Source organism: Rhineura floridana, chromosome 5, assembly GCF_030035675.1.
Source record: "Rhineura floridana isolate rRhiFlo1 chromosome 5, rRhiFlo1.hap2, whole genome shotgun sequence".
NCBI classification, from domain to species: Eukaryota; Metazoa; Chordata; class Lepidosauria; order Squamata; family Rhineuridae; genus Rhineura; species Rhineura floridana.
In genome coordinates this window covers 7,181,591-7,204,711 of record NC_084484.1, presented here as the reverse complement: position 1 = coordinate 7,204,711, position 23,121 = coordinate 7,181,591, and the positions used below count along the sequence as shown (strand labels likewise).

Below are 23,121 nucleotides of genomic sequence, written 5' to 3'. Positions count from 1 at the left end.
AGAATCTTCTACTTCCCAAGGGAAACAGACGACAATTCGGGACAATAGGGTGGAGGGGGCCAAGATAACTCCACTGGTGCCTCTGTTTACCCTTGTATTTTTTGTCTCACATAAGGATGTGGTAGAGGAAAGCAATGATAAACCACCTCTGAATACCACTTCCAAGGATGTGGTTATCAGTCATTTCTTTGGAAGAAAAGTAAAGCAGTGTGCCGTTGGGGACATACTTGCAGCCTCTAGCCCCGACACTTGGTGGCCTATTGACATCTCTGTTCCCACGCTTTTCTTTCCAGAATCTGAGCTACTTTGAAGGCGAAGCAATGAGGCCACCGACCTTTCTATTTATTATTGAAAGTCCTGGAATAGAGATTTCTAGTTACAAAAATCTCTTTCCTCAGGTTCAAGCCAAAAATGAACGAGAGACGCGGGATGAGTGTGTGATAACGTAAGTTTGGAGATCATTACTGCCTTGCAAATTATCATTCCTGAAGAAAAGTTCTGTGAAATCTCTTAAACCACTGAGCTGTGGAGCCAGTTTAGCCTCACTGGACTGTTCTTCAATCTGAGATTGGGAGACTGAGTTGCGGGAGCCGGCCCAAGCTACGCTGGGAGTGTCTCTGAAAGCCCAGAGGCCATTTTACGGAATCAAACAGAAGCTGGAAAAAACTGACAGAGTAGACAAACGGACGGACGGAGAGACGCAACGGCCTCCTTGACAACAGCAATCAGGCCAGGGCGGGCCAAGCAGACAGGCACGCCGCTAGGGGCGTTACGAGTACGAGTGCCAAGTCTGCCTTGGTTGTCTGAACAGCGGGAGGGGCTGGTCGGTCGGTCGGTCTAGCTGGGCCGGGCTAGCTGGGCCGGGCTGACCGCGGGGCCAGGCCGCGCGCGGCTGACGACCATTGTGTGTGAGACCGAGGCGAGGAGTGCGGGGAAATGATGCAGTTAAACCCCACGCCCGACTTTCGCCCCTGCCAGTGATATTGCCTCCTTCGTCAACAGCCGTTGCGGCGAAGAGGCCGCCCACCGCAAACCAGCCCATCATGCCGTCCACGCCGTTACCGCCCAAGGAGAGCAACCTCTTTAAGCGGATTCTGGTGAGGAGCAGTTGATCTTGGATGGGCGAGTAGGCCTTTCCAGTCTTTCTTACCTGTTTATCATGTTCTTCTTTGAAAGGAGGAGGGGTGACAACACATCTCTTTCCCCCGCATCAACTGTTTGGGGAGGGGGCTTTCTGGACTTCTTGGCGGTGTCACCTTGTATAGGTTGAGCCCCCCAATCACCTCCCTTTGTGCGGTGCCTGTTCTTATGCTGAGCTCTCCCACTCTCCTCAGTTCTGGGCTGCTGGGAGGGAGCGTGGTGCCTCTTTGGCCTGCTCCCTTTCTTGCTTGCCTAACCCGGAAAGTAAGGAAGGGAGAGGGAAACGGTGCATAACCCCGTTTCTCTTTCTTTTGTCTGCCCCCTGCTCCGAATTCATGTTTAATGTCTTAGACATTGGGCATTTCTTCTTCTCTACTCCATTGTCTAGCTGCTGTGTGAATATAAAAGCATTACCTGAACCCGGACTCACTTCTCACTTCCCCCATCCCTGAAATATACCAGCCCCTCACCAGGTATTCTCAAATTGGGTAATAGCCTGGCCCCATATTTACAAATTACTGGCTCTCACTATATTTTGGGAGGAAGCTCCATTGAAAACAATGGGGTTTACTCTGAGTAAACATGCACGGGATTATGCTGTCCAGCTGTAATCCTAGTAAATTGTAGTAAATAGACTGGGAATTTTCTCAGTAAATATACTAGCATTGGCCCATAAGACTGCAGCCCCTAATCTTTTTAGTCAGAGCTGTGAGTTGTTTGGATACCAGGCAATGGGAATCCCCAGGGTCCTAAAGAGCTTGTGTTTTCCCCTCCCCTTTAGTGCATCACTGAACACCAAAGTCAGGATCATTCAGATCATGGTATTCCCGATCTCTATGTATGGATGTCAAAGTTGGTCAGTGAAAAAAGCGGATAAGAGAAAAATCAACTCATTTGAAATGTGGTGTTGGAGGAGAGCTTTGCGTATACCATGGACTGCGAAAAAGACAAATAATTGGGTGTTAGAACAAATTAAAGCAGAACTGTCCCTAGAAGCTAAAATGATGAAACTGAGGTTATCATACTTTGGACACATCGTGAGAAGACCATAATGCTGGGAAAAACAGCAGGGAGTAGAAAAAGAGGAAGGCCAAACAAGAGATGGATTGATTCCATAAAGGAAGCCACAGACCTGAACTTACAAGATCTGAGCAGGGTGGTTCATGACAGATGCTCTTGGAGGTCACTGATTCATAGGGTCACCATAAGTCGTAATCGACTTGGGCATATAACAACAACAACATTAATGCACTTTTCCTGCTTCTGTCCTATTTTCTAGTAGTCCTTGGAATCTACATAGTTTACCCTTCCTTTTGTGGTGGATGTGTCTGAGATTAGGTACACCCTAGAAGTTATTTTCTGCAAATATTACTACAGAATAAGCGTGGGTGGACAGTAAAGAATTGCCTCAAATAGCTCATGCAAAATGTGAAAAGTTTGCAAAGAGACTGAGGCATGTCTCCTGTTGTGCAGGAGCTGACGTCCAAGCACTCATTCACAATTCACTGTATAGTTAATTTACGGTATAGTGACATACATGTCTACTTCAGAAATAAGTCTCTTTGTGTTTAATGGGGTTTACTTCCAGCTAGATTGGTACGGGATGGCAGCATAGGCTTTGGTTTTGGATTGTCATTGGGAAAAATGGTTCTTGTGCCTTTAACAGTTGTATCTCCATAATCGGGACCAGCAGGACTTCCCATGGTAAACATGAGGTTTTATGGAATGGGTGGGAAAGCAGCAATGACTGTACTCTCTAATTTTGTGTTATGCCACACCCCCACAGCAGCCATGTTGTGTTGTGCCATGCCCCCTTTAGTAGCCATTTTGTGACTGGTGCCCACAGCACTCTCTCAAAATTTGTAATATGCCCATTGGTCTAAAAAGGTTGGTGACCCCTGCCCTACCACATCACAAAGCCCTCTCCAATATACTGGGAATAAACTAATTTGTTATCTCCCACTACCAGATTAAAATGGAAAGGCTGTACCAACTTTCCACATCTTCTGGAGGGATGCTCTAATTCACTGGTTCTCAAACTTTTTTTCACTTGAAATTTTTTGAGAGTCTTGGTGGACCACTTAATGATTTTTCTGGCTGTTGTAGCAATTATAATGCACTGTGTTACATGCTGTATGATTTTAAATTGTATTTTGATTTTATTTCTTATATATTGTATTTCATTGTATTACAATTTGAGTAAAACAAAATACAATATGTAAGAAATAAAAGCAGCAATAAAAGTACAATTAAAAATCAATATATTTAAAGCAATGGATGTGCCGTCTCCCATCTGCAACCACAATTCCACAGATGTTGTGGACCACTTGCTTGAATGAAGCTTATGAATTCCTGGTGGTCCACATACCACAGTTTAGAAACCCCTGCTCTAATTCTCTCCTCTCTTCACCTATAAGAGCCCACACACTTTCCCAGACTACATCATTCAAATTTGATTCCATCTCCCACACATGTAACACAATAAAATGAGGCTGGCTCCACACGTTATTCATAAATATAGTTGCTACATGCACACTGTTTCCTGTAGTAAACATTTTAAAGTAAAACATTTAAAAGTGTATACGACATACCTGCTAGTAGATTGGCCATGCTATATGCCTTTGTTATAGAAAACAAATGAAACAAAATTATAGACTGCAAGGTATAGGTAGCAGTTTTTTTCAGGAAAAGTTCATCGATTGACCACTAGCCAAATGTTGTCATATCTGCTATGAAGTCAATTAGGCAGTCACCTATATAATTTTTATTTATTTATTTGCATCATAGTACTAATTGATAGTAATGGCATATTTCAGGGGGCTTTCCTAACCCAGAAGGAGTAAGGGTCACCCATGCACACAACCTTAGGTTAAGAACAGGCATCCCATGTCCTGCATTTCTCCAGAGAGTTTCTGCTCTCTTTCTTCCCAATTAAAATGCATACCCCAGCAGTCAATGTGCTGTCACTGTAGTCATCTCTAACACAAGCTTCAGAAGGGAGCAGACGCAGCTAGCAGGCATCACAATTGAATGGATGACCCAGGAATCATGACTATCATAAATCAATAGGTGTGAAGTGAAGGGGCTTCCACATGCTCTGGCATGGTATTTTGAAATGCTTCTGGAGCCTTCTTAAGTATATATATTTTGTAATTGACATAATTTTCTCTTTCTTGACCATTCAATTGACAAGTTTTTTTTTTTTAATTTGTCAAGTGCCAAAAAAGTGATCATGGGGCAGTGGTAAATACTGTATTTTACTGGAAGAATGGGAGTAGTAGAGTTCAGTAGTATAGGGATGGGCAACTGTTTTTTCAGGTGGCCCATGGCACATATGTGGATTTGTGGTTGAAGATGGGAGACACTGAATATTCGTCATGATTTTTAATTGTATTTTTATTGCTTCTTTTACTTCTTATATTGTATTTTATTGTTTTACACTTAGAATTCTATGGAATTACAATTGCTACCACAGGCAGAAGAATCATTAAGTGGTCCACCAAGACCTTTAATAATTTTATTTATTTATTTATCGATCATTTGATTTATATCCCGCCCTTCCTCCAGCAGGAGCCAAGGCAGCAAACAAAAGCACTAAAACAGTTTAAAGCATCATAAAAACAGACTTTAAAATGCATTAAAGCAAAACATATTTAAAAACATTTTTTTAAAAAGCTTTGAAGACATTTTTTAAAAGGTTAATCATATTTTTTTAAAAAAAGGTTTAAAAGCATATTAAAAGCAATTCCGACATAGAAGCAGACTGGGATAACGTCCCAACTTAAAAGGCTTACTGAAAGAAGAAGGTCTTCAACAGGCACTGAAAAGATAATAGAGATGGCGCCTGTCTAATATTTAAGCGTAGGGAGTTCCACAGGGTAGGTGCCGCCACACTAAAGGTCTGTTTCCTATGTTGTGCAGAATGAACCTCCTGATGAATGGTATCTGCAGGAGGTCCTCACCTGGGTATATAAGGGATAAGACGGTCTTTCAGGTATCCTGGTCCCAAGCTGTATAGGGCTTTGTACACCAAAACTAGAACCTTGAACTTGGCCTAGTAGCAAACACTCCAATTTTTTCAGCAGCAGGGTGACATGTTGGCAATACCCTGCCTCAGTGAGCAGTCCCACCGCTGCATTTTGCACCAGCTGCAACTTCCGGACCAGCCTTAAGGGCAGCCCCACATAGAGCGCATTACAATAATCCAGCTGGAGGTTACCAGTTCATGGACAACAGTAGTCAGGCTCTCCCAGTCCAGAAACGGCTGCAGCTGTCTTACCAGCTGAAGCTGGTAAAAGGCACTCCTAGCCACTGAGGTCACCTGGACCTCTAGCGACAAAGATGGATCCAGGAGTACCCCCAGACTATGGACCTGCTCTTTCAGAGGGAGTATGACCCCATCCAAAGCAAGCACTGACCAATTATCTCAACTCAGGAACCACCAACCCACAGCTCATCCATCTTCCTAGGATTCAGACTCAGTTTATTGGCCCTCATACAGCCCACTACCGAGTCCAGGCAGCGGTCAAGGGCTTGCATGGCCTCTCGCGATTCAGATGTTACAGAGAAATAGAGCTGGGCATCATCAGCGTCTGCTGACACCTCACCCCAAATCTGATGACCGCTCCGAAGGGCTTCATTATAGATGTTAAACTGCATGGAGGACAAGATGGTACCCTCTGGCACCCCACAGCACAACTGCCAGGGGTCCAAAAGATAATCACCTAATGCTATTTTCTGAAAACGACCTTGGAGATAGGATTGGAACCACTGTAAAACAGTAACTCCAATGGCCATCTCACCAAATCAGCCCAGAAGGATACCATGGTCAATGGTATCAAAAGCTGCTAAGAAATTAAGTAAGAGTAACAGGGTCACACTCCCCCTGTCCTTCTCCCAATAAAGGACATCCATCAGAGCGACCAAGGCCGATTCAGTCCCATAACCAGGCCTGAACCCAGACTGGAATGGGTCAAGATAATCTATTTCATCCAAGAGTACTTGCAGTTGCTGCGCCACAACCCTCTCAATCACCTCCCCTAAGAAGGGGGTATTTGCGACCGGTTGTAATTGTTGCAGACCAATGGGTCCAGGGTGGGCTTTTCCAGGAGTGGTTGGATCTCCGCCTTTTTCAGGGTGGCTGGAACCACTCTCTCCCATAATGATGCGTTGACCACACCCTGGATCCACTAGGTCAACCCCCCTCGGCAAGCTTTAATAAGCCAAGAAGGGCAAGGGTCGAGAGGACACATTGGCTGCTTCATCACAAGCACCTTGTCTATGTCATCAGACTGTATCAACTGAAACCGTTCCCAAGAAGTTGCGGCAGACATTGCACTGGATACCTCATTGGGGACTACAGTGAATGTGGATGGGGCATCAAGACTGCTATGGAGGCGAGCAACTTTACCCTCAAAGTGCCTTGCAAACAATTCACAGTGGGTCTCTGAAGGGTCTCAGACTCCGTTTCCTGGAGTAGATGGCAACAGACCCCTGATGATACGGAAAAGCTCCACTGGAGGATGCGATGGAGGCAGAGAAGTTGGCCTTTTTTCCGCTCTCACTGCCACACAGTAGGCACTGTTATGATGTTTTACTCGTGCCCGATCAGCCTCACAGCACAGCATTTTCAAGTGGTCTGTGGGGAAAAGAGTTTGGGAACCCTTGTTTTAAACAAGCCAATTTCAAATCATGATTTCTAAAGCTGGCCTGTTTAAACTAACCATAGTTAATGTTAACCACAGTTAGCCTCATCTTCCAGGAATTTGTCTAATCCTCTTTTAAAACCATTCAAGTTGGTGGCCATCACTGCCTCTTGTGGGAGTGAATTCCATAGTTTAACTATGCACGTTGTGAAGAAGTACTTTTGTCTGTCCTGAATCTTCCAACATTCATCTTCATTGGATGTCCACAGGTTCTAGTGTTATATGGGGGGGGACTTTTCTCTATCTGCTTTTTCCATGTTATGTGTAATTTTGACACTTCTATCATGTCAGCTCTTACTTGCTTTTTCTCTAAACTAAAAAGCCCCCAATGCTGTCCTGTTCTTGTGTCATAGGATGGAAAAATTGGTGTATGTTCTTTGCACCTTTAATATAAGAGCAAACTTAGGATTTTTGTCATCTAAGCTTGTAAGGAGCAGTTTTTTTAGGCTTTAGTTCTGTTGATATCCATAAATTCCTCATCATTTTTTGAGAGATCTGACAGAATTTGAAAAATTAATTGTGAAAAATGCTAATTATATAATTTGAAAAATGTATAAAGTGCTGCTAAAATATTACATTGAATCAGAACAAGCTAAGAAGAATAGGCTCCGGATATAGGGGGAAGAATCTCAATGGATATTTGCAGAAAATTGTGAAGTAGTGCTCATAGGTTTGCATTGAAAACTGCTATAAGAGAAAAATATTATAAGATCATGAGTAGATGGTACATTACTCCAGTGCTGATAAATAAAATTTATTTATTTATTATTTGATTTGTATCCTGCCCTTTCTCCCAACAAATAAACTATTGCATCTGTTTGCTGGAAGGACTTCTTCCACACGTGGGAATGTGCAGTGACAAAACATTCTGGTAATTAATCAGTCCTCAAATGTCAGATACGTTAGGGCTGATCCAGTGTTTTACTGTTAAACTATGCAGATTCTTTAATTAGACAGGAATTTAAGGAATTGGTATTGTATGTGGTGGCAGCAAGAATTTTTGCAAAAAAATGGAGATCAGCAACAGTGCCAACTGATAATAAATTGAGAGAGTAAATGTAGAAGTTTGCCTCAGTGGCTAAGCTTTTATGTCAGATTTAAAGACAAATTTGCAATGAATAGGAGCCATTTGTTTAATAGAGCAAGGATTTGCTCTATTGTGGTTTTACAGTTTTGAAGTCAGGTTTGGCAAGAATGGTTAAATTATTATTTAATCTATTGCCAAAAGATTATTGTCTGGTGTTTTTTTTTTAAGTTAATTCCTTTTGAAATAAAATATAAGGTTACTTTTACAAACATTTTGTAATTGTATTTCTGTAGTTCTATTTAAATTTGGATTTATTTTCCCCCTTTATAACAAAAAAAGTTTTGGGGGGAAGTTTATCTCTTTTGCATGTCTGTCATAGGTAGATCTAGTCTCTGCCATAGTTACTATTTCATCATCTTGAATGGAAGCAATAAGTTTTGTCATTAATGAGGTTTACTATGAACTCCACATTTGCTTCCTTTCTTTAGCTTTGCAATGTTGCTTTTATGGTAATCGAGAAATGTTGCTACTGATGTTTCTTGTGTACAATGTGATTATGGTATGCTTCTTAGTAAGTCACTCTAACATTGCTCTCTTGCTAAAAATAAATTACTAATTTTAGAGCAGCTAAGTGATTACATTTTCTAGAAGACATTAAGTTCACAGTAGCACTTGCTTCTGTTGGCATGTTTCCTAATGTTAAAATGTTTAGACAACTGAAATGTGTACAACCCATTTCAACATCTATAATTACAAACAATAAGACAAATACCAATTTTAAATACTGTTTTATCACACAATGCGTGAGTACTAACAATTTGTTCTTTTACAAATTCCTATTTACTTTTCCAGTTTCATCATCTTCTACTGTCTCAAGACATGTTATTCTATATCTAAAGTAGGCCTGATGGGTGCTATTTCAATTTATTTTTCAAAACCTGTAGTTATTAGGTTCAACTCTGAGGATTGCAGCCTTCTAACAAAATGGCAGAAACTGGGTCTGACAACCCTGATCGAGTCAGGAGGCAAAGTCTTGGAATTGGGGCAAGGCAAACATTTGTGGAAAGGATCGAGAGCAGCAGAGTACCTTTCTCTTTGTCTGGTGTGAGTAGCAGTCTGACCTGTAAGATTTTATAGGGATTGAGTATTGCTATATGACCTGCTCTAGCATATTTCTATTCAAGTGACTTATTAGTTAATATGGCTTTCATCCGTAGGTGCTTGCTTTTAGAAGCACACAATCGAAATTTTGTTTCTCTACTCTTGGAGTCCAGGTTCTAGATGGGAAACCCTTTTTTTATATCATCCTTAAGGCTTCAGCTCTTATCAGACAGATCAAGAGATTGACTGCAAAGTTTTTCAGAGTTTCAAACTTGCTACTTTAAAAAGTTGCCACTCTGCTTGATCTCCCAATAATCAACTCCATACCCCCCTTAAAAAAATTTTTTTTTACTGCAAGGGTTCCAGTAACATTTTGTTTAAAGTGATGGGTTTCACCGCTGCAAAAAGTTTGAGAACGACTGATTTAGACTGTAGTATGTGCAAACTCCATTAATGTGATGACAAACAGTAAAGGAGCAGGTTTTGTATGTCTGCCATGAACTTTCTTGAGCTGTTCCCATGCAAAAAGGGGGAAAGGCTTGTGCATGCGAAAGAGTGGAACCTGTCATCAATAGAGGCTGTAACCTCTCATGCCTTTTAGGGCTTTGAAAGCTTTTGTGCTTAGAAAGCCACAGCACATTATGGCTATTTTCAGTATCTTGTCAGGGTTTACTTGAGGCTTTTAGTTTAGAGGAAAGGGGTGTAAAGGGTGACATGATAAAGGCGTATAAAAATATGCATGGTATGAGGAAAGTGAATAGGGAGAGGGTTTTTCCCCCAGGTAGCATGCCATCAGGAGGGTATTAGCGCCACCTAGTTTCCAAAGGAAGGAATGCACAGGAGTCAAGACTTCTGGTGCTCCTTCCGGTGAGACCCCAGTCCATTCCTGCCTTTGTCCTAGGTTGGATCCTTGCCTTAGGTCTTGTGAATTTGTCTTGCATTCTGTTTCTGAACCTGTCTTTCTCCTTCTGTTCCTGTTAGTTTCTTGTTCTATTTCTTGGTGTAAGTAAGTAAGTAAGTAAGTAAAATTTAATGTTTGTGTTGCCTGTCTGGCCGAAGCCACTCTAGGCGACGTACACATTGAAATTCAATAAAATACAATATAAATACAGCATAAAATACAATGCAGTCAACAATAACCATTTTAAATAGCAGCAGTATAGAACAATGTAGGGCAATCAATAAACAATTATAAACAATCACAAAAAGTTTTAGCCCACCCCTGAGATCCCGAAGGCCTGTCCAAAGAGCCAAGTTTTTAAGGCTCGGCGAAATATATCCAGGGAAGGGGCATGGTGAAGATCGAATGGGAGGGAATTCCACAGAGTGGGGGCCGCCACTGAAAATGCCCTCTCTCTAGTCCCCACCAACCTTGCTGTTTTCGTTGGTGGGACTGAGAGAAGGCCCTGCGTGGCTGATCTAGTCGGGCGGCTTAATTGGTGGTACTGGAGGTGCTCCTTCAGGTAAACTGGGCCGAAACCGTATAGGGATTTAAAGGTTAACACCAACACCTTGAATTGGGCTCAGAAAACAACTGGAAGCCAATGTAGATGAAATAACACTGGCATAATGTGATCACGGCGACAGCTGTTTGTAAGCAGAAGAGCCGCCGCATTCTGCACCAGTTGCAGTTTCCGGACCATTTTCAAGGGTAGCCCCACGTAGAGCGCATTGCAGTAGTCTAATCGAGAGGTGACCAGGGCGTGTACTACCAGTGGGAGCTGATGAATAGGGAGGTAGGGTTGCAGCCTCCGTATAAGGTGTAGTTGATACCAAGCTGCCCAGCTCACTGCCGAAATCTGAGCCTCCATGGACAGCTTGGAATCAAGAACAACCCCGAGGCTGCGGACCTGACCCTTCAGGGGTAAACTCACCCCATTAAGCTTCAGGTCGACAACACCCAACCTTCCCCTGTCACCCACAAGCAGCACCTCGGTTTTATCAGGATTAAGCTTCAGCCTGTTCCTTCCCATCCACCCACTCACGGATTCCAGGCACTTGGACAAGGTCTCCACAGCCAACTCCGGTGAGGATTTAAAAGAGAGATAGAGCTGAGTGTCATCAGCATATTGGTGACACCGCAGCCCAAAACTCCTGATGATGGCTCCCAGCGGTTTTACATAGATGTTAAATAGCATGGGAGACAGGATAGAACCCTGTGGCACTCCACAAGTGAGGGGCCAAGGGTCTGAAACCTCATCCCCCAATGCTACCTGTTGATGCCTGTCAGAGAGAAAGGAACGGAACCACTGTAAAACAGTGTGTGTGTGTTTTTTTTTAAAAAAAACTCTTTTTGGCTGGTCTGAGGTACTAATAATAAATAATAAATAAATTTAATTTTTGTGTCGCCTATCTGGCCAAAACCACTGTAGGCGACGTACAACATTAAAGTTCAACAATACAATATAAATACATAATAAAATACAGTGCAGTCAACAATAATCATTTTAAAAGCAGCAGTACAAAACAGTTTAGGGCCATCAATAGACAGTTTTAAAACAATATAAAAAAATTAGCCCACCCCGGGGATCCCAAAGGCCTGTCCAAAGAGCCATGTTTTCAAGGCTCAGCGAAATGTATCTAGGGAAGGGGCATGGCGAATGTTTTCGTTGGTGGGACGGAGAGAAAGCCCTGTGTGGCTGATCTGGTCGGGCGGCTTAATTGGTGGTACTGGAGGTGCTCCTTCAGGTAAACTGGGCCGAAACCGTATAGGGATTTAAAGGTTAACACCAACACCTTGAATTGGGCCCGGAAAACAACTGGAAGCCAGTGTAGATGAATTAACACCGGCGTGATGTGATCACGGCGGCGGCTGTTTGTAAGCAGGCGTGCCGCCGCATTCTGCACCAGTTGTAGAGGCCTTCCCCCTCCCTGGTTTTTTCCCTCCTGCTCCAGTCGTCTAGAGGTTGCGGCTTCTTCCCCCTCCTATTGTGATTCCCCCCCTCTGCAGATTGTAGCGGCTCTTAGTCCAGGCTGGCTGCTACTGCTGCCAGTTACTTTCCCACCCAGGCAGCTGCTGATCTGGAGTTTGCGGTGCAGCTCCAGGCATGTCTTCCCTTCCAGCCAATCACGGCTTGTGCCCAATCATGGCTCTGGTCCAGGGGGCACTGGCTGCTACCGTGGCCAGTCACTGGGCTGTCCCTGCCCTCCGGTGCTTGTGGCTGTGGCTTGGTCCTTCCTTTGACCACCCATTCTGGCTCCAGGCAGTCTTTCTCTTCCAACCCCCACTTTGCTTTCCTTTTTCCCCACCTTTGCAAGCTCTCCCGACTGCATTTTGTCATAATTTTGCCACCTTTGTGAGCTCCTTGCTGCTCACAGTTACAGTTTTCTAGTCTGTTATAATCTCCTGTCGTCTTGGTGTTCCTTTGCAAAAATAAATAAATAAAGTGAATAGGGAGAGGGTTTTCTCCCTCATAACACTAGAACTTGGGGTCACCCAATGAAGCTGAATGTTGGAACATTCAGGGCAGACAAAAAAAACACATAGTGCATAGTTAAACTGTAGAATCCATTCCCACAAGAGATACTGATGGCCATTAATTTGGAAGTCTTTAAAAAGGGATTTGACAAATTAATGGAGGATAAGGCTACTAATGACTGCTAGCCACAATTAGCTGTTTTAACACCACTGTTAGAGACAGTGTTCCTCTGAATACCAGTTGTTTGGAATCACAGATAAAGGTCTTGAGAGGGATGGTAACTTGCATTGGTGATTGGTGTAATATATCCTGTCTGTGGGGGCTGAAAGATGAAAATGTCTCATTCTGGAACAGCTTCAGATAGTCTTAGAATCATCTCTTATAGCCATAGTAGCTGTGCTTTGATCATTTTTTTATACCACAGTCATAACTAACTTCATCTAGCCCATTTTTAAACTTACATTTTGTATCCCTAGCATATTGTGCTTTTTCTTTTCTATTTTACAAGAATATCATGTACATTACCTGTAGTCTATGTGTATAACCAAGTAGGGAAGAATGATTGAATATTTAGTAAGTCTGAATCCTAGCAAGATGGAGGCACTGTGGGTTGCTGGTTTCCGAGTTCGGATAATTGATCAATTGCCTGCTTTGGATGGGGTCATACTCCCTCTGAAAGACCAGGTTCATATTCGGGGGTGCTGTTGGATCCGTATTTCTCACTCAGGTGACCTCAGTGGCTAGGAGTGCCTTTTACCAGCTTTGGCTGGTAAGACAGCTGTGGCTGTTTCTTGACCTGCGTAGCCTGACCACTGTTGTTCATACACTGGTAACCTCCAGGCTGGATTACTATAATGCGCTCTGTGTGGGGCTGCCCTTGAGGTTGATCCAGAAGCTGCAGCTGGTGCAAAATATGGTGTGTGACTGGTCACTAGAGCAGGATCTCACCAACATGTTGCCCAACTGCTGAAAAAATTGCACTGGCTGCTCATTAGTTACCGGGCTAAGTTCAAGATGCTGGGTTTTGTCTACAAAGTCCTATACAGCTTGGGACCAGGATACCTGAAAAATCGTCTTACCGCTTATATACCCTTATATAACCATCTTATCTGGAGGTCCATTCTGCACAACATAGGAAGTGGAACTTTACTACAACATAGGAAACGGAACAACTCTACTATTCTATGATTCTATGTTGTGGCACTTACCCTTTGGAATTCCCTTAAATATTAGACATATACCATCTCTGTTATCTTTTTGGTGCCCACTGAAGACCTTCCCCTTTCAGCAAGTTTTTTAAATAGAGACCTTATCCCAATATGCAGCTGTTTGGAATTGCTTTTTAAGATGGTTTTTAAAGATTTTTTTAAAGGTGTTTTTAAGATGTTTTCTTTTTAAGATGTTTGTTTTTGAGATGTTTTAAGATGTTTTAGTGTTTTGCCCCTTGTTTGCCACCCTTGGCTCCTTCTGGGAGTAAGGGCAAGATAGAAATTTCATAAGAATAAGTCATGCACATGATAAAACAGTTTCAAGATCTCTGATACCAAAGACATTTTTGAAAATATATATATTTATGCAGAAAAACAAGGCACTTCTTAGTCACCATTGCATAATAACAATAATTAATATTATGTTTTGCTGTACAAATATTAAAAAACAACTCAATCACTTCCTACAGACTTACAGTGTAATACACACAATTCAGCAGGAAGAAAGGATGGGGAGAAAAATAAGTTCAGGCACTAATACTTTGCAACTGAGAGAGAGTTTTGGGAAAGGATGAGCGAAATGATGGTTAGTCCCAGGCAAGCTGACCAGGTGGACAAGGTTGTGCTGTCTTAGTTTTGCCTTTATTGCTGCCGTGTAGAATATCTGCTAATAGAGGTTAGTTCTGAAAGGGAAGTATTCAAGATGGCATGTAGGAACATTTTGGACAAAATTACCCCTACTCTTGAAATCCCACCCACCCACCCTAGTAAATACACTGCTGGAACCCTGCAGGACAAGAAGCAGCTAGGTGGAGGCAGTTGAAATGGGAAAGTGCCTGTTGGGAAAAAGGAAAATCTCTTTCTCTCTGTCTCTAAAAATGTATTTTACATTTTCCCTGCACAAATTTGAATGTAATGTATACTTTGACCCTAAGAGGCCTCATTCAAAGGCAATCTTGTCAGTTAGTGATTTAGTCTGCCTCTGAAGAAGCTAGTGCATTGTGATGCTAAAGTCAGTCAAATATATATATATTTTTAAGATGAGTGTAACCTAATCTTCTTTCCCTCTCTTAGAAATGCTATGAACAAAAACAATACAAAAATGGACTCAAGTTCTGTAAGATGATCCTCTCCAATCCAAAGTTTGCTGAACATGGCGGTAAGTGCAATATTTCAATTTATTCCCTTCCTTAAAAGAAGCAATAAGTCTTGCCGTGTTTTGTTTACCCAACAGGTATTCAAAGTGTTCACATTTATTTTACACCATTTTGAATGAGAACCTCAACAATAAAATACAGATACAAGGAAAACCAGCATTATTCCTATCAGCCTCCAAATATCTTTTGAAATTATTTAAAATATGCCTGCTTTTCTGAGTGGAACCTTAGAGAATTCATGCTAAGCCTGGTGTATGTGTACAGCAGAATGAGGTGTTAGGGTGGATTGTACCACTTTAGAATGCAGATGGAAGATCACATTGTGAATACTCCTGTATCAGTATGTAGAAAACTAGCACAGTAGGTGATTGGCGGGACTAAAACCTTTTCCCTTACGTGCTAGATCCCCATCTGCAGTCTGAAAGCTCCTCTATTTTTAAAAAATCCTGCTCTCTTTTGTGCTAGTCTTCTGTTTTTACAGACACACACACACACACACAGAGGGGGGGGCTTTAATAATGCAGTACTCCATCTGAACCTTGAACTGGTACAGTCTGTTATGCTTTGTCCTGTATCTGTGTAGGCTTAGGCCTCTGTTGTGTCAAGAAGTATGCATGTGATGAGGAAGGCTTCTGAAAATGGATCCTACTTCCACTATGGTTGTTGATTATAGGTTGTTACTGCCTTGAGCTTGAATCATTTCACTTTGATTCACCCTAATCCACAGCTGCTTTGTGGGGGTGGGGTGTTATCTGATTCCATTCAGTAGAGGGGACCAGCATATTTTACGCATCCTTTTGTGTGCATGAGACCTAGGTCCTCCAGTAAAATGAATGGGGAAGCTTTTGGGGATGTGAGGGATGGCAGGGATCCATACATGTATTGGCACGTGCCTACCTCCAAGAGGTGCTTTGATGGGGCAATAAAGCTATTCTTCCTGTGTTGCCTTAAAGCTTACTGTTGTTGTATAACTTGATTCATAAATTATAAAATCTTTCTTACAGAGACTTTGGCTATGAAAGGACTGACCTTGAATTGTTTAGGAAAGAAAGAAGAAGCATATGAATTTGTTCGTAAAGGGCTCCGTAATGATGTAAAAAGTCATGTGTGTATCCTTTCAAATGCTACATCAGTTTCATATTTTCCTAATGGTTCTGGAGTCCTCTCCCCACTCCTCATCCCTATGCTGTGTAACAGAAACACACATTTTATATTGAAATGTATAGATTTGGCCATTAGAGATTGTCTTAACACAGAGATGACTAACCTGTGGTCCTCTATATGTTGTTAGACTCCAGCTCCCTAACCAGTGGTCAGGGATAATGGGAATTCTATTCCAAAAAGACCTGGAGGGCCATAGATTAACCACTCCTGGTCTAACAAGATTATTTGAACATGTAATCTGTTAAATCTATTGAATTCTAAAGTACAAGATATTTGTAATTATAACACTGGATTCCTGCACAGTTACTGCAGGCTAACATAAAACATCTGAAGTTTGCTATGCCATCCTGTTTCTTCAGGATTTGGGGGAACCTTTTCATCCTGTTGAGCCAGATCCTCAGGTCTTCCACCTCCACCTTGACACCACCTTGCTAGATAGGCTAGACTGAAAGAGCCACTGCCCAAGGTTACTCAGTGAATTTCATGGCAGAGGGAATTTGAACCTAGGTTTTTCCATTTATATGCAAACACTTTATCCAATACACATTGTCAGCTCTAAAACTGACAAGACGCACTTCATTCTTTCAGTTTCTGACAGTCATTTGTACTGTAGCCAATCAGTCTTCAGTCCATGCAGAATTATTTAATTTATTTATTACAGTTTTATAGTGGTGGTGGGAATCTCAAGTCTGTGGGCCTAATTAGGCCTGCTAAGCCTCAGAGTTTGGCTGACCAAGCTGTTTTGCCTTTGCTGGGCCTGATATCATATATGACATTGAGCACAGAAAAGTCCCAGCCAGAGATAAAGTAAGAAGAATTCAGATCACACTGAAGTGCTCTCCTGATTCTTCCTTTGCAGATGCTTTTTTAACTTTGAATCACCTGACATACTTTGATGTAAGGTAATTGACAGCTGGGCAACACCACATACCTGTGAAAGTGGTCCATGAATAGTCCAGTTCTGAATCTGCCAGGAGGAATCCCCTCCCAGATGATTTATAACCTGCTTTTCAGGATACAAAACTGTTCAAACTGGCTCACAAGTAACATGAATGCATATTAAAATAAACACAGACACACACACAAGAATAAGGATACTTTCCCACAGGGCAGTTGGGGGTAGATGTCTCTGCAGAAGAGCCAACCCATCTGGAACAGGAGCAGGCTCCTGATGTCACCTTCCTTGCTTTCTTGGAATCTTTCTCACATAGCAGTTATCAACAGCTTTCTTCAAATCATTCTGCTTATTACAGCTCTTTCATCTTCTTAGCTGCTTAGCCTAATTGAATTGACGTAATTCTGCAATAAGGAAGGGAGCAAAAATAATTTAAAACAATATGCTCAACCTCATGAACTAGACAAGTAATAAGATATTTTGGGGAAAGGATCAATACCTGATACCACATTGTCTCCTCCCTGTACTTACGGCACCAGATTATAAAATGGCCTATTCATATGCAATCTTAACATCTTGCCTTTTACCTTTGGGCTCCACTTCATCTAGACCTATATCTAGCAGCAGGCTAAGATCTTCAAGAGGAGTTAGATAAGCTCTGTCTTATGGGAGACATTTCATGAAGAATAAGTTCTTACTAGGGTCAGAAAATATGTGTGTACACATGTAGCCTTTGAAACACTCAAAGGTCGTTTTCTCTAGAGTGCATTTGTACATAGCGCTTTGCAATTGTAAACACCTTTCCACCATAATGTTTATTATCCGTGGTATCCATTTGTTATCCTGCTATCCGTGCAGTCTGTACACATTGGTGGACCAGTTTACCAACTAGAGCACACTTGTCTTCTCTACTCCCCTCTCCTCAATTAGTGTTTCCATGCCAACTGAGTGCTGCCAGAAACAACATAATGCCTTGTTGCAGCTGCACATGTACAATTCCATCAACTTTTTTTTAAAAAAAAAAATTCATGGGTCTTTTAAGGGGGCTGGAAACTGGTGTACTCATATAGTAGTATACAGTTCGTTCACTGCTTTTTCATCTCGAGTGATATGCTCGAATGTACCATAATTTCAGTGGCTGCATCTAAGTTTTTCTTGAATCTTTTCCTTTCCACAAATATCAAGATCAAGGATTTCTTGTGCTTTCCATGAAATGTCTGTTTCCTTCCCATTTACCATTGCCCTCCATTGCAAAAAAAGTAACCCTCAGGTTTACCAGAAAAGGAAGAGAAAAGGTAACTCTCAGGTGAATGGGATGGAAATGAGGGGGAGTGGCACAGCCCTGTGCTGTCAGTCTGGCTGAGTAGAAGGCCACCTGAGGAAGTGCACTCTGTGTACACATTCATGCAGCGAGGACTTGAGACAAAGCATGATAGGTATTCCAGCAAAAAACACTTTAGTGTGAGACAGGGATGACATGGGATGATATGTGTATAGGACCCTAAAAGTGTGCCTGTATCCTGCACTGAATGCACATTAACACACAGTGTGTACACAGTCTTTCAGTTTCTAGGTGCTAGTATTTCTAGGTCACCAGACAACTGGGCACTGTTGTTCTTCTCCACAATTTTTCTGTTTTAATGCTACTCATTGCACTTTGGTAAAAACAGTCATAATACGGAGGTGAATGTGATCTTTCCAGTCTGTCAGAAGTTCCTAATTTAAAACAGCATATGGCAAAATATTTTGTAGCTGTGATGTATCCAGCACTCTAGGCGTGACTGATAACTACAGCATGCTCAAAATCTGCTGTGTTCAATTTTCAGATCAATTAATCATGTAATAACTGGTGGCCTTTCAACTTAGATACTAGCTAGAGCAGTGGTTCTCAACCTTTTTTGCTCCATTCCCCCCTTTCACCATTGTTCAGAATATAATTCCCCCCTTCCCAAGATAGTCTCTCATAGCGTGTTGACGTTTTGCGAGTGACGGTGGTGTTTCTCATGAGAGAAAAATTTCTTAGTTTATATTATAACAGAATTTCTTGGAGCACTTTCTGGTCTTTAAATAATAATTTAATTTTGCAAATGAAAATAATGCTGCATGTTCAAGAATTGATTTTAATCTGTGACATTCAATAAACTTTATTGAATGTCGCAGATTAAATTAAAAACAAACTACAATTTTACAGATTGTACATAATCTACAGGACATCACACTTTGCTGAATAGTGGTCACAATTCCCTCCCTGGAACCCTAAAATTCCCCCCCGGGGGGGAATTCTCCCCTTGTTCAGAACCCATGAGCTAGAGCATTTTGGAGTTCTCCAGTGTGCACCAGGACACCCCCAAGTGGGTGCTGTCTTCATGCTTGAGGCAGGAAAGAGTTAACACTCCAATGGACTGTCACCACACCTCCCACAGAGTGCTAGTTCATTTTTCCTGCCTCACTTGAGCAGTACTGAATTTCGCCTTGCTCTTCAGTTTGGCTAGCTTATATCCTTATTTAAGTTTAAATTATTATTCAGTGTTGTAAATTGTGTATGAAAGTGTATGGAATGTTTCAGAGAGTTTTCTAATGAATTGGTGTGTGTGTCTGAGTGACTGTTGAGAGTCCATTGTGTCCATTGATTAATTTATTAAGAATTAATTATTCTAAATATTTAATCCCCTGAATTAATTACCTTGTTGATTAGCTGAAATGTTTAAGTAAATCCCCTTACAGTTGATGAATTTACAGGGTTGATTCCTCCATTTTAAGAACAGTATTTTTTGGTTAAAAATAAAACCTTTTCCTGCTAACGGCAAAATGCCTAAGGATCTTAACAAAGTCTCCACAGAGCACTCTAAAAAATCAAAATTGGCACAAAGTGGCAGGAGCGGTTGGTAATGTCTACAGCCTGCTCAGGCAAGATGACGGTTAAAAAGTCAAACCACAGCAGCGCACATGGAGGGAGCCGCCATTTTAACCAGCAACAACCAGCCTCACAGCACATGGCCCATTCACTCTTCCAGTAACACAGGGAGGCCAGTAATCAGCAGCAAAACATTGTTAACCATGTAAGCAATGCAGTAGCAGAACAATCAGGGAGGAAACATTCTGTCAAAAACAAAAATAAGGATAACCCTGTAAGCGATATGGCCAGGAGGAATCATGCTGCCAAAAATAGAGTAATAAGGATGCAGTGTTACCAATGTCATCATTAGAAGGGCAGCTTATGTGAGAGAGCAAAGCCAGCAGTGGATGGCAGCAAATGATGAAATACTCTCAGAGGAGGAACTGGCTCCAGATCTGTCAGTACTTTTTTGCTCAGATTCAGAAGAGGAGGAAGAAGAATTTACAGGGCTTAATACACAGCAGCCTGAATTTACACAGAGCAGTTTAGGCACAGTGCCTTTGTGTAATACTGTCACCTCTGGTCAAAGTCAGCGATGGCACACAGACCTGACAGGCCAACTGTGATATGCGACAGTTTGTGCACAATGATTCAGTTACTCTGGAGGAGGATACAGATGAATGGAGTGGTGTTTCACAGGTGGATGAGCAGCAATCCTCTAGACTGTTCCATAGTGCTTATTATATGCCTTTGCTATGCAGGGCTATGGCAGCTTTAGATTTAAAGGATTCAGCCGTGGATCAGGCACTTTCTACTTCATTCAGAGCCACTGTGCTTCCAGAAGCAAAGCCTAGTGACAAGGTTGTTAAAGTGCCATCGCTGTCATGAACCACAGTTCAGTCCCAGGACTCAATTTTCCAAACCCAGAGCAATTGATCCTGGCAAGGCACAACCTGTGCCTCCCTTACCAGGGTTGAGTTAACCAACAACAACGTGGCAAGGTAGGTAGACTGCCACCACCTCTTAATCTGGTCACCCACTCTGGACCAAGGGGAAACCCAAAGTGCCAGAAATAGACCTGCCAACGATTCCATGAGACAAGATGCAGACCACACTCCTTGTCTTGGAGCTTTAGGCAAAATATCAAATATATAGTAGTCCATGGTTAATTGGCCAAGGTACTGGATTCAGAGCCAAATCCCATCCTGCAGTGAACATACTCTGGTAAATAAGAAGTAGCTTTACTAAATAAAATATGAAACCTATCTGCTCCCGGCCCAGAATCTATCCAGGTTTGCAGTCTTACATTTAGGAGGCTAGCATAAATCTTGCCCACGACCGAGAGGAGGCTAATAGGCCTATAATTTGAAGGGTCGCCTCTATCGCCTTTCTTGAATACTGGGATAACCACCACCTCAAGCCAGGCTAGGGGAAGCTTGCCAGTAAGAGCAGATCTGCCATCGATCACTGCCTAGTATTTCGGCACCTGGCGGAGAAGTATATGTGTATCTCCAGAAAGGGCCTTTTTGTCGCCTTGATGGACCTTAAGACTGCTTTTGACTCTGTCCCTAGGGAACTATTATGGGCCAAATTATCACAGACTTCGATAGATAAGCACCTCCTGTTTCTGATTAGTCGTCTCTACCAGTGCACTTCACTTCGTGTACGCTGTGGTGTGAATGGTAATCTATCCAATGCCATCTTTGCTAACATAGGGGTGCGCCAAGGCTGTGTCCTGGCCCCTACCCTCTTTAACCTCTTCCTTAATGATCTGAGCAGTTACTGCCTTGCTGATAATTTCCATTCTCCTAAATTGGCTGAAACGAGATGCCCCCTTCTGCTTTACGCGGATGATGCAGTGTTATTATCCTTTTCGAAGGTTGGCCTTAAACGCCTCTTATGTGCTTTTATGGCCTACTGTGACAAAAACTTTCTCACCATCAATTTTATAAAATCAAAAGTCATGGTTTTTACACGTAGGTTCTCGAAACAAGCATGGACTATAAATGGGCAAAAGATTGAGCAGGTTAGGCAATTCAGATACCTTGGGATTATTTTCTGCTCTTCACTCTCTTGGTCCACTCATGTCCAGGCCGCAGTTTTATCTGCCTATAATACCTCCAAGGCCACCACCCGATTCTTTTATACTAGAGGTGGCCAGTATATCCCGGCTGCTCTCCAAATCTTCAAAGTGAAAATTCTCCCCCAACTTTTATATGGAATTCCTATCTGGGTTACGAGCTTTAGTGCCAAAGTTGAGGCGGTGTTTTCGTGCTGTTTGCGAGCTATATTGGGGTTGCCACGCTGCGCCTCTGCGGCTGGACTTTGCCTTGAAGCGGGCTTTACATCAGTTGAGTGCTCAGCCTGGCTCCAGGTTTTTAGATTTTGGGCCAAAGTGGCCTACGCTGGACCTTCCTTAGGGTCCTTAAACTTGTTATGGAGGGATTCCTTTATAAGCTCTTGGTCCAAGATCTTTAATGAAAAGATAAAGTGTCTTGGTCTTTCACTGGAGCTATTGTCAACCTGGGACCTTGAGGTAACGAATCATATTGTTGGTCAACGTATTAAGGACATTGACCTTCAATTCTCAATGGCCGGAGCACATACATCTTGCTCACCCATCCATTTTGGCTTGAGCTTTTCGTTTCCAAAATATGCAGCTTATTTTGAAACTTTGACTTTTTCGCACTACCGATCCCTGTTTACCAGAGCCAGATTTAATTGTCTTCCCTCTGCAGTATTAGAGGGCCGTTTTCAAGGAACCCCCCTGGAAAGGCATCTATGCTTCTGTAAATTGGGGGAGGTTGAAGCAATTGGACTTGTCCTACTTTCCTGTGAACTATACAAGGATGCTTGATCTAGACTTATTTTTCCAATCACCAAAGCCTTTCCCGGTAGATCTATTGAGTGGCTCATGCAATATCTTCTGTCTGACAAGGATAAAGACACTACTGAATTAGTTGCGAAGTTTCTCTATGTAGCTCAGACTTTACGGAAAAGGCCAATCTGTACTACCGTGGCCTCTTGCTAAATTATTATCGTTAATACTGTATTTGGTTTTAATCTTGTTTGTTTAACTGACTGCTTAATCACTTGTATTGTGGGTCTATGACTGCATAATAAAATTTGATTTGATTTGAAATAAAATATAAGGGCACAATTACAGCAGCAAAAAATGGTTCCTTAAAATCCACACACCTGAGGGCTAGGTAAGATACAGACAGTTACAGTCACAAACAAAATAACAAAACTGTATAGCCCAGTCTGTACTTACAAAGAGGTAAACAGCAAAATGACTTCATGGTTCTACATCTCCCCAGAGATGTATAGCCTGGATAGCAGATGGAAGATTGAACCCCACTCAGTATCAGCAACCGTAAGGAGACGGTGGAAAACAAAGACCTACGGTCTGAATCTTATTCTTATGGGAAAATGCCCAGCAACAGCCAGGAATTAATTAGCTAATCAG

General features: G+C 42.2%; 2 protein-coding genes across 4 annotated transcripts in view; one reads left to right on the top strand and one right to left on the bottom strand.

The window, feature by feature from the left end:
* The window catches only part of MTRF1 (mitochondrial translation release factor 1), a 29,793-nt gene extending 28,434 nt beyond the window's left edge, over window positions 1-1,359 (bottom strand). For both annotated transcript variants that reach the window (XM_061629926.1, XM_061629929.1), the window contains exon 1: window positions 1,151-1,359. In XM_061629926.1, coding sequence (XP_061485910.1) covers window positions 1,151-1,161 — 11 coding nt within the window. In that variant the 5' untranslated portion in view covers window positions 1,162-1,359. The remainder of the gene's footprint in view (window positions 1-1,150) is intronic.
* NAA16 (N-alpha-acetyltransferase 16, NatA auxiliary subunit) overlaps window positions 124-23,121 on the top strand; it is a 109,969-nt gene continuing 86,971 nt past the window's right edge. The window contains exons 1-4 of one of the 2 annotated variants that reach the window (XM_061629923.1): window positions 124-1,097; window positions 8,817-8,976; window positions 14,675-14,759; window positions 15,762-15,866. In XM_061629923.1, the coding sequence (XP_061485907.1) occupies window positions 8,857-8,976; window positions 14,675-14,759; window positions 15,762-15,866 (310 nt within the window). In that variant the 5' untranslated portion in view covers window positions 124-1,097; window positions 8,817-8,856. The remainder of the gene's footprint in view (window positions 1,098-8,816; window positions 8,977-14,674; window positions 14,760-15,761; window positions 15,867-23,121) is intronic. The other variant, XM_061629924.1, reaches the window with a different exon arrangement.